Genomic DNA, 12,219 nt, shown 5'->3' with positions numbered 1-12,219 from the left:
AGGAATCCTTTGTTTTCCAGTTTGACCCCCACCCCATCTTAATGGAAAAACACGAGAAGTCGAAGATGGTGTCCAGTACCAGGTGACATGATCAGCTTATGCTGCAGCAACCCAGCTGTGTCAAAGCAGCATCCCAGGAAACTTCTCAGGAAGGAGGGAGATTAGCATCTTCAAAGGCTTCCCCTAATGGCCCATCCAGGCTGTTTGCATACTGTCTGGTGGGCATTCCCCAGGTGAAAACACAGTTGTAATTGTTACATAGTTAATATACCTAATTTCAGATATAGAAATGATACATGCATACACATTGGATAATCATATTCAGTAAATCATAACCTTTCCATTGATCTCACATGACCCACCCATCTTGCATAAAATACATCTTACTTATGCCATATTCATATCATAAGCATATTTCTATGAAGAATATGGGACTGTAGTGTGCCAGCTGCCCCACTCCTGGAAAACAAGAGTTAAAAGCAGCCCTGGAGAGGGCTTCAGCTGTGAAAGGCTAGGCTGATTGGGGAAGCAGCCACAGTTGTGGCCAGCTCAATCAGTAGCCACTGAGGCAGGGTGGGTTTAAAGGGTTAGGGGTTCCTCTGGGAGGGGAGACCCAGAGTATGGGGGTACTGCTGTGGCAGAACCCTGAGGTAAAGGGGACCGGGGTCCAGGAGGGACACGGGGCCCGAGGCAGACAAAACACTGGCCTGCAGAGGGTGCTCTGGGCTGGAAAGAGTTAATTCCTGAGACGACCAGCAGGAGGTGCCGCTCCGGTGAGTCATCGCTTCACTACAGGGACATAATGTCACATGGTTAACTCATCGTGTTACATTAATCCTTTCACTAGGGATGATGTGACTAATATATCAGCATTGTGGCTGTTTTGAACAAAGACTTCTATCTCCTTCCTGAGCAGCATTAGAGGTTGTCAGTGAGTAAGGCTAATTGGGCTTCTAAGGTTCTTTTCTGTGACCATTAGCCCTTCCACATGTTAGCAGACAGAGCAATTATCTTGTGACAGGAACTCTAGAAATGCTGTTCAAGGATGCACCAGTTCAAAAAGCAGCTGAAGTACTGAATAGCTGCTGCTTTTGGTATATTATATTCTCTTTGTCCCTGTACATTTGGATTATGAAAGCAGAGGACCCCAATCATTATTAGCTGCAAATAGTATTTCTGATTTCAAACTGTCTTGGCCTGTGGGTGCAGTATATGGAGCATCTCCCAATTGCAGCTCTCCTATGATGATGGCATGCATGCTAAAGGCGGCACGCAAGCTGATTTTCAGTGGCACTCACACTGCCCGAGTTCTGGCCACTGGTCCGGGGGGGGGCGCTGCATTTTAATTTAATTTTAAATGAAGCTTCTTACACATTTTAAAAACCTTATTTACTTTACATACAACAATAGTTCAGTTATATATTATAGACTTAGAGAAAGAGACCTTCTAAAAACGTTAAAATGTATTACTGGCACATGAAACCTTAAATTAGAGTGAATAAACGAAGACTTAACCCACCACTTCTGAAAGGTTGCTGACCCCTGAGCTAGACTCACCATTGCCCACTCATGCAAAGATTTGAAAAAGCCCCTACATCATGTCCTTAAGGCCAACAGAGTCAGCCTCTGGCAAGTCACTTGAGAAATGAGTTGCAGAGCCAAGGAATCTGAGGAGAATGACCCACCTTCAGCCCCCAGATTTCCATACCAACAGAGTATCTCCAAAAAAGTCCAAGCTTGATTTCTGGTGCATTTGCTAACAGGGAAGAGGTGATTTTTCTTGGGTAGCCAGGACACAACAAAGCAAAACTTCATAGCTCAGCAGCTCATCATCAACGCTGCAAATTAATATTAGTAGGTAATAGGTCGTAAGATGTAACAGTTTATATTTTTCTCATCCCTAAGGAGCAGGAAGACAAACGAAGGAAAGTGTCTGTCTGAGATTTGGCAACATCAGTGCTTGCTCCTTAAATGCTTAATTACGGTGTTAGAATTTGCTGTAATCTCTACTGATGGAGAGTTAAATATGGACCCTTCACTCTTGCCTGGTTCTCTTTCACAATTGTGCATGTTTTTCTTCTCCTAAAAGATATACTCACAGTCTGTAGTTTCTGACAGTTCATCAGATGTACCAGCCAGTTGATGTTTAGCTACCATCCAAACCTATACATTGTTTTGGTACTTGCTAAGAGACCCACACGTTTGTAGCTATTTCGTACAGCACTGAGTAGAATGTAAATCATACAGTCTAGGAATAAGAAAATTAGTAGATCAGTTTACAAAGAGAGCCACTGTCACCTCTGCTAAGACTGTATTTATTTTACAAGTATATCAATAACTAGGAATCCTGTTAAGGGAAATTATTAAATAGTGGAGAGGGAGGCATTTTGATATCCAAATTCTTGGCTCCACTGCCTTGCTTTTCCTTTGGCTCTCTCTCCAGAGGTTGAAGACAATTTAGTGAACTAGCATAAACACTCTGAAGCTGAAGGCCAAGGTTGGTGCCTTTACAGTTTCAAGTTTAAATTTATATTTTGACTCTGAATATTGAAGCTCTCTTCTTTGTCCCTACATCATACCACATCCTCCATACAAAAGTTTGGGTTTTTGTTTTGTCTCTTTTTTTTTTTTTTTTTTTAGAAAATTAATGCACACATCACATGTATGGGGCCAGGGGCTGATCCTATTCCCATTAAAATCAGCCACAAAATCCTCATTGACCTCAGCAGGGGCAGGATTTGTCCCATTTTTGATAATTACAAATATAGGAGCTACAAATTATAGGCACATTAATGTACAAATTGGGAATATAGCAGTTGCTATTTTTCAGGCTTCTCAGTTTACAAATACATTAGTTTAAAAGCCATTCCCCTCAAGACTCATCACCACAGGCTTCATCTTTCACCGAGAGAGGTGTAAATGGCATTACACGTCTCAGTATCCAAAACTTTTAATGTGACAGCATAGAGTACCAAAGATCTCCAAAATTGGTATCAAAGGGACAATAATCAAACAGTCTTTATTGCTCAGGAGGGTGTGGGTGTGGAAAGAGATACAAATACCTATTTAGCTCACAAGATCCAGCCTCCTGAAGGCAAACAGAAAATGAGACTTTCCCCACTGCATGGGTCGGAGTAGACATGTTGCTTGCAGGGTAGGCAACCCATGTAAATTAGTTTCCCAACCCTGAACTGCACTATTCCCTATTCTTAGTTCTTTCCCGTCCTTGCAAGGCATATGTAGAGAGGCCTGGAACTATTTCCACCCTAGGGCTATTTTGTAACCTTCTTCCATGACTCCAACAGAGAGAGGAGAATGGAATCAAAATCCTTCCCACATGCCATTGTAAAATGAAACAAAAGAGAAACCCTGTCTTTGGAGATTTACACGCATACACACGCTTTCCATAAAGACAATTTTTCCTAGTCCCGAGGCAGTTTTTTATAGGTTTCCCTTTGGGTCCATTACCAATGCTTAGATATCTACAGCTAGGCTTTGATCAGCACTTAACTCTACAGTTCCTTTGAGAGCACCAGAGCGTTTCGTATTCTACATTAATTATAAAAGGAAGTATTTGTTTTCCTTCCTTAACAGGTGAAATGTAAGACCGGTTCATGAAATTTTCATGAAGCTAATAGATTAGGCCAGCATGACTAATATATCATCAGTTCTTGTCTGAAGTCCTATTGAGGCACCCAGTGACATTCAGATGTGTCTACTGAGAAGTAAAAAGACAGCTGGGTCCAGGCTTTTGAGTGATGTAATATACTGCAAATCAGTTTGGAACTTTGTTAACAGTAAATATTCAAAATACTACATCTACACCTAAACATATCTAAAATTGGAACTGTTATCAGACAAATCCAGCCCTGTATGATGTAATCCTGTCAACCATTCTTATACCTAAAATGTATTGACCTAAATAAGGAAGAAAATCATGCATCACGGAACCTTTATGTTGAAATGAAAATTATATTGGTCTTGATTCTCCACTGCCTTGCACTTGCACAATCAAAGCATGTAAAATGCTGTAATTGGGAAATGACAATGCAAAGTGCAAGACAGTGCAGAATCCAGTCCATTGGCACATCTAATCCATCCCCGCTCCCAGTACAGGATTATTCCCTCTGTTTTCTCATGTGTTGTCCAGTATAGTTTTTTAATTGTCTCCAAGGATGCGGCTTTCATTGGATCACTGTGTCCTTCCACCTTTCCCTAGGAAGATTTTTCCTTAGTCACCACAAAAAACTACACACACTTTTTACATGCCTGTCACACAATCACTTTTAAAAGCTTTTTCCTGTGGTTACGAGAAGAATGCTATAACAAATTTCAGGAACCCCTGCTATAAGAAGTAGAGGGGTTAGTAGCAACCCATTTAGGAGTTATTCCATGCATCTCAGTGGATTGTTGAGTCTGGAGCCTATTGGTGACAGGTTAAATGTCAATAGTGTTAACTATTACACTGCTGAGCATTCTAACAGAAACATCCAGCAAATGTGTCTCCATAATCCTAGACTGTCTCCCCCACTACCCTACGTACCAGAGGAGTCCAGAGAACAATTTCGCAATCCCAACAACTTTTAAGGTTTTAAAATTTGTTTTTGGAACAGAAGCAAAACCTTTTGAACATTTTTGTTCAATGGCATTGTCAAAACAGCTGGTTTTGGATCAAAAATTTCATGCTTTTGATGTGTCTCTTTCTTTTGTCAAAAGTGACCAGAAAGCCCTGGGCCTCAAAAACTTTCCCAACAAAAACTTGGTAAAACCCGATATGCCTCTGCAAAACATTTTGACTTCAAGTAATTCATATTTTGACAGTCAGGCATGGTGGGTGCCTTTCGTGTGGTTTGCCCACAGTAAATTGATGCACTTGATCTAAATGCAAAACACAGTACACGAAGGCTCCTGCAAACTTTGCATGCCAAGTGTATTGTCTCCCTCATTGTCACTTATGACTGAATTGTTATAAATCTGTGCAAGGAAACCACGACATTTTTACCAAGAAAATTCTACTCACTAATGCCAGATGGGGCATCTTTTTATTTATTTATTGATTTATTTTTAAATTCAAGTCCCTTGGTTCACTTATTACCAGGGTCTGTTTCATTTAAGCCGTGGTGGGATATTGATGAAGACTTGCTGCGCACTTTGGTTGAGTGCTAACTACCCTCAGCTTTCACTCATTTTAATCACCTTGGCCTTATTGTCGTAAGCCCCACGCCAGCCGTTCATTAACCACCTGCTAAACTTTAAGCATGTGAGTATTCTCATGGACTTCGCTTGCTTCACCAAGATTACTTGCATGCTTGATGTTAAGTACCATACTTAACTGCTACGCTATATGAGGGCCTTAGTTATTGCAACTCATTATTTTACAATCTAAAATCCATGGAAAGGTATTACACTCTAGTGTGTAAACATGTTACCCTTAGTTATAATGATAGAAGAAGACAAAATATTAATGTTATATATTTTCCACTCGGTTGGGTTCATCGTAGAACGAGTAAGAAAGGGAAATTTCAGAGTAACTGCAGATGTGTGGTGCTACCATAGAGAGCCAAGCAATTAGTCAAACAGTTGCTGTAATTAGGGTGTCTGTTGAGAAAGGGTATGGAATTGGCAGCCTGAGTACAATAACCTTGTCTGAAAGGCAGCGTTGTACTTGCACGGAGTACAGCAAGAATACTAGGTATTTTTTTTCTCTGCTACAATCCATAGAAGAACAATGGGCTGGTCTAGTCTCACACGCTTTCTCAGAAGCCTAAAATATCAGTGATTTTTGTACATGCAGCAACACAGGATTGGTCTGTCAGGGCTGTATTTCTTTTTTGGGTGATGGTACTAACAGTTAAGGGCCAGGGAAACCATCCAACAGCCAAAAGAAAGAAAAGCTCTATTTTGATTTGATCCAGTTGTCTGTTGGTTTCTCAGAAATTGGTTTGCTATTGGTTTCTCAGAAATTTTCTTTTTCCTTGGACACTAACTCTGATTATCTTCACTGAGACTGATTTTGCATCACCATAATTCCACTGACTCCAGTGAAGTTGATTATCATTTATACCACTGTGAAAACAGAATCAGGCTTTGAATGTTTGCAGAATTTGGAGCCTGTAGGCTAAACAGCTAAAAAGGGGTGATAAAGAGGGTTTTTAAATGAATATCACTACTGTTAGGTGGAGTGGATGTGGGGTTATGATAGCAACAGCTTTATTCTTGGCCCAAAGCAACAGAAATTGTTGAGCACAGTCACTGATTAACAACAAACTTCTTAAAATCCAACTTGGATGCAAAGGGAGCGGAGCAGATCTTCACAGAAGACTGGACCAAAACTTACATTTTAATCACAGAATTCACAAACCAGAGGAGTGGCTTTTTTCCAGGATGGCTGCTTCCACAGAAGAGCTCTTTGCCATGTTTGCTACTTTTTGATTCCCAGTGGATTGATAAAGATGGACACTTGGCTGCTGTAAAACAGAGAGATGGGGTGGAGATTAAGGGATTCCTGAATATCGAAGGAGACTATACCAGTATAGTTCCAGCCCAGCTTTTACAACCCAAATAACTAAATGGCCCTATTTATGGTCCTGAGTAACGACTAGGGTAGTGCATGGTATTTAGAACCAAAAATCATTCAGCTTCTTTGTGGACCTGGGATAGTTTTGCCTAACTAGCATGGCAGTGACTGGTTGAAATTTCTGAATGAGGAAGGCAGCTTTCTTTTTTCTTCCTCAACCTAATAATTCAGCAGCAGTACAGCTGTAATCCCTATGGACAAAATAATTGCTTTTGGTATGTGAAGGTTAGCTACATGTAATAACTACAGCTTCATGACGCTTATTTGCTCTGGGCAAGTCATCATTTGCAGCTATTGTGGTACAAGTGTCAGGCAATGAACCCGGTCCTGCTGGGATATGTTCTTACCATTAATGTCCTGGAGATAATGGAAGGATTTGAAGAGTCACCAAACGGTGATGGAGAAAATGAACACTCTTGCCCATTAACAGCTCCCCAGTGGTGCACCTATGTATCATTGCCGCACAGACTATTCATTATTCCACTCTGATGCAGATCCTAGTGGAGCACATACGCGAGTTTCTAGATATTAATGTTAGCTCACCAGTCAGTTAACAAGAATTTTGAAGAACTCCTGTTTGTATCCAAGGAAGAAGAATGGCACACTGTATATTCAAGATGGATGTTGATAAATTGGAGAGGATTCAGAGAAGAGCCACAGGATAATTAAAGGGTTGGAAAACATGCCTTATAGTGATAGACTCTAGGAGGTCAAACTATTTTGCTTAACAAAGAGAAGGTTAAGAGGTGACTTGATTACAGTCTATAACTGTCTACATTGGGAACAAATATTTAATAATGGGCTCTTCAGTCTAGTACAGAAAGGTGTAATATGATCCAATGGCTGGCAGTTGAAGCTAGGCAAACTCAGACAGGAAGTAAGATATACATTTTTAACAGTGAGAGTAATTAAACATTGGAAAAATTTCCAAGGGCCGTGGTGGATTCTCCATCACTGACAATTTTTAAATCATGATTGGAGGTTTTTCTAAAAAATCTGCTCTAGGAATTATTTTGGGGGCATTCTATGGCCTGTGTTACACAGGAGGTCAGACTAGTAGCTATTTAACACACCATGGCTCTGCCTCAGTCCCAGAGTATACACATGAGAAACCACTTGAGGCCATGTGGTCTGAAGAGAGTTTTGGAGCTAGAGAAGTGATTCTGATCTATCAAGACTTTGGTGCAGATGCTTTGCAACACAAAAGGAACCTAGATGCCTAAGAAGAGAAAGTTAAACTCCATAATGAGCAAGCCTCTGGATGCAGTGATTGTATCAGTGGTCTTTAATGGCAACCTATTACAATATACACTAAAGAAAAAAGAACAGCTATGCTTTAAATACTGACCTGAGTCATAAATAATTTCTCCGATTTCTGCATCTCCTCCAATAACGGTTTTCCTATCGAAATTTTCTTGTTTATTCATTGAAAACACTACCGTGTTTCTGTGACAAAGTATCAAGTGCTGTAAGTGTGCAGCCATATGCACAACTACCAGGGTTGGCAATATAGAGCTAGCAAGTAGACACTGCAGTGATGGGCAATACAGAAAAATTATGATCACAGATTAAATAGATGAGATTCCCTTTGAAAATACTCCTCAATATTCTGTGGATGGCCAAACCTGGAACTTCCCATCCAAACTTTAGCCTAAAGCTGAACTGATTCTTTGGCCCATCTCTACCACAATCACTCATTTGTTTACTTTAGGCTGTGCAATAAAAAAGAGAATTCCTTTTTTGTCACACGGTTTGCTGGTACTGTATAGCAGTCCCTAAAGGCTGGAGAAATTGGAATCCCTTCTGGTTAGCAATGTCTAGTATCACTAAGGCAGAAATCTCACACTCCCACTGTTAGGGAGAAATAAATTTAAAAATCCTGTAAAAGTCTGGATTGCCTCTTGTATTTCGTTTAGATTCTTGAATGGTTTGGGGTTGAGCAGAATGGGTTTGAGGTATCAGGCAGAGGGGAAAGTTTCTTATCTAAAAATAAAAATACAAATCACAGCTGACTTTCTTTTTTTAACTTTATTTATTTTAGGATCTTGGGCTTGCGACAAGTGTATGTTTAAGACAGTCTTGTGAGTTTTCGGGAACTGATGTGTTATAACATGAATCTTTGATTCCCGTTTTACAGCCAGTGCTGATTTCCCATACAATGGTCAAGCTATAGGAGATGGAGTTAACAGGAACTCTGCCATTATTGGAGGTAAGAAAAATATATGCATTGGTAAGATGTTTTGTAGCTTGTGCATAGACGTCTGAAACTGCAGAAAATAGTGTGTTCAAACTGTTTGGCTGAGTTAAGGGTTTCCCTACATGGGACAGTTATACCAGTGTAAGGTAAGGTATGAATATAAACCACTGCAGTTATACTGGGCTAAGGAGGTCTACATGGGGAATTACATCAGTATAAGAGTGCCTTTTTTCAGTTTAGCTTATGGCACTTTGGAAGCTATTTAAGTTATAGTAAAAAAAAGCTACTTTTATTCAGCGTCATTGTATTGGCATAACTGGTAACATTTCCTGCAGTTTAGTGTAATGAATTAGTACACACCAATCAGCATGAACCTGGGGCCTGCTCCTGCTCCCACTGGAGTAGGTTCAAGCCTGTAGATTCAAAGGCTGTAGGTCAAGCACACTCTGTTATGCTCTTGGCATAATTCAGCTTTCATGCTGACCTCACCTCTACTTAGAGGCCAGATTGTGTCCTAACACCTGACAGAACCTCATTATAATTACAAATGCACAAGTTATTCATTGCAGAATTTGGCCTCAGCATCTAAGGGCTTGGTCTACACTTAAAACGCTGCAACAATACAGCAGCAACACTTCAGTGAAAACACTACCTATGCCGATGGGAGGGGTTCTCCTGTCAACATAGGTACTCCACCTTCCCAAGAGGCGGTAGCTAGGTCAACGGGAAAATTCTGGCTACACCGGGGACTACGTTTGTTTAACTGCCTCTCTCATGGGATGTTCATTTTTCACTGCTTAGTGAAACTGGCTTGTGAGCAGGATTTTTTTCTTAATCATAATTCAGAGATTATCTGCAAAATGTGGATCCTGATTCAGATTTATACATACACATATGTATCCTTAGGTCTCCTGGCCTGCACCATACAAAGGGGTATTCAGATAAGAGGGTGGGGTCTGAGCCCCTCTTTAATTAGCACCATAGTATGCGAGAGAGAGATAGTATTGCCACGTTAATCTCCAAATGCATTCAAGTATTTTTCTAAAAGATAAACCTTTCATCTTAAAATCTGTTTTAGGGAGAAATTACCACAGCTTCCTTTCATTTAGCCACAACGAAACAGCTTCAATACGGGGGATAGGGAGGCAGAAAGAGAGAGTCTGTAGCCTGGTGATTAGAGCACTCACCTTGGGGGTGGGAGACTGAGGATCCAGTCCCCCTGATCCAAAGGGGTTTTTTAATTATTTATGCACAGGAACAGCTTCAACAGGAGAGATTTAGGGGTTTCCACAGAATATCCCATAGCCCAGTGGTTAGAGCACTCACCTGAGACATGGCAGGTCTCTGTTCAAATCCCTTCTCCTCATCAGGTAGAGGCAGGATTTGAACTAGGGATTGCCCACACCTCAGGTGAGTATCCTAACTTCTGGGCTAAAAGCTACAAGGGAGTCCTTCCTCTTAAAATGACATAGGTGCCTAATCCCAAGAGAGGTTTTATATCTGAGAATTCAAAGCAGAGGGAGGTGCCTCCCTGCATCCAGACTTAGGTGCCTATTTCTGAGAGGAGTCGGGGCTGGGGGGGAAGGTCTTGTACACCCCTCCCTCAGCTTGCCATCTCCCATTGGTTATTTTAGTCGTCTACTGTGCTTGCTTTTGTGAATCCCATTCTGAGGTGCCTATCTTTCCCCATTCATTTTACAGGGAGCCTGAGAGCTCTGTGAATCTCATTAATTTTTCTGGTCACCTAAAAGTTACGTGTGGTGATGGTGACTTAAGTATCTTTGTGAATCTAGCCCTTATTATCAAACCTGCCCCTTTTTATGGTTGAAAAACTAAGTGTCTATAGCTGGTTGGAAAATAGAAAAATGTTTACAAATTTTTTTGTGAAAAAATAAAAAAAAATTGAAATTGAAAATATTTTGACGAGCACCAGCGTTTATCCCCCATACGAACTGGGCTCCCTCCGAGCACAGAATTGCATCTCTGAATATATGGAACCGTAACTAAACAACAACCTGAATGCCCAGCTCATCAATTACGAAGCCTCCTATAAAACGACTGACTACGGAAGAGAAAAGGCTTTCTAGGATTGTTAGCATGAGAAGCTTGCAGTTTTCCACCCTGGATGAAATTCACACACCCACAGAGGGCCCATCCGGCCATCTACACCATAGATGTGCCACTTTAACACCACTGCCGCCCATTGGGAACAAGAGGAAGGTCATTAAGGGGGCTTGCTATGTCAAGGCACTCAGTACTTGCCTCAACTAGGCTATTGCAGAGGTAACTCTAAATAGGATAGTGCAGTTGAGAATAGATCAGGTGAGAGGCAACCTCACCTGACCTCTTGGTGGTTCAGAAGGCCAGCACCCACTATCCCAGACAAATGCAATAGGCATCATAGAAGGCCTGTGCTGCATCTCCATGGCTTACCTACAGATGACATGTGGATTCTGTCCCACAAGGAGTTGCCCTGACAAAGTCCAGGTAACTCATCTTCATTTATACTGGTATTCAGTGGGAATAATTGGGCCCTCTGTCTGTATGACTATCCGTGAAGCACCAAACACACCTGTGGACTGTATAAATAGTAACAATGATGAGGTTCAACCATTGCAGTAAGGATTAGGGGATTCTGTTTGATTAAGTTTTGGAGTAAACCACAAAGAAATTCCATGGACATTAGTAGAGCCAAACAAAAAAAGTGCCAGATTAGGGTAAACATATGAAGTTGACAGTAAAATCAAGCCCGCATGGAATTCCTGAATTTTATTTTATTTTTTCTGCTTCTGTCATTCTTCCTATCCATTAGGTGTCATCGCTGTTGTGATCTTCACCATACTTTGCACGCTGGTATTCCTGATACGCTACATGTTCCGTCACAAGGGAACCTACCACACCAATGAGGCCAAGGGGGCGGAGTCTGCTGAGAGTGCCGATGCAGCCATCATGAACAATGACCCCAACTTTACGGAGACCATTGATGAGAGCAAAAAAGAGTGGCTTATCTGAGAGTGTGTGGAGGGGGTGGGAAGCAGGGCTGGGTGGGGGTGGGGATGACTCTTTTAGCGAGGAGAGAACTCTCTACTTCAGACTCTTGAGCACATCTAGTAAAAAGATCAGCACAAATGGAAGAGCAAGCAACAGGCAAAACCGATGAGACTGGAAACAAGGATAACACACACATTTAAGAAAAGTACTTTTTAATATTCATTTGCAATGAATTGCCCCTTCTGTATCCCAACAACAACAAACAACAGCTTTTAGAGCTTCAGCATTGGTTAAAATTTGTCAGTAATACCTGTCTTTTCTGTGTGTGTTTAGAGATGTTCTAAATACCCGTGATGATAACAGGGCCAGTTTTCTACATTTTTTAAAAGCCCTTTAGAATGTGGATATTTCTGTCTTGAAAACAGCTTACATATCGATACATCCTCAAAGTGTT

The 12,219-nt window shown here is 41.1% G+C and overlaps 1 protein-coding gene across 1 annotated transcript in view; it reads left to right on the top strand.

Moving 5' to 3' along the window:
• The window catches only part of CNTNAP2 (contactin associated protein 2), a 1,667,645-nt gene extending 1,655,852 nt beyond the window's left edge, over positions 1-11,793 (top strand). Inside the window, exons 23-24 of the mRNA XM_084620442.1 lie at positions 8,715-8,786; positions 11,587-11,793. Coding sequence (XP_084476568.1) covers positions 8,715-8,786; positions 11,587-11,786 — 272 coding nt within the window. The 3' untranslated portion in view covers positions 11,787-11,793. The remainder of the gene's footprint in view (positions 1-8,714; positions 8,787-11,586) is intronic.
• The last annotated feature ends 426 nt before the right edge of the window (positions 11,794-12,219 follow it).

The sequence above is a fragment of the Lepidochelys olivacea genome (assembly GCF_965140295.1).
Source record: "Lepidochelys olivacea isolate rLepOli2 genome assembly, chromosome: 2".
NCBI classification, from domain to species: Eukaryota; Metazoa; Chordata; order Testudines; family Cheloniidae; genus Lepidochelys; species Lepidochelys olivacea.
This window is presented reverse-complemented; position numbering and strand designations above follow the sequence as displayed.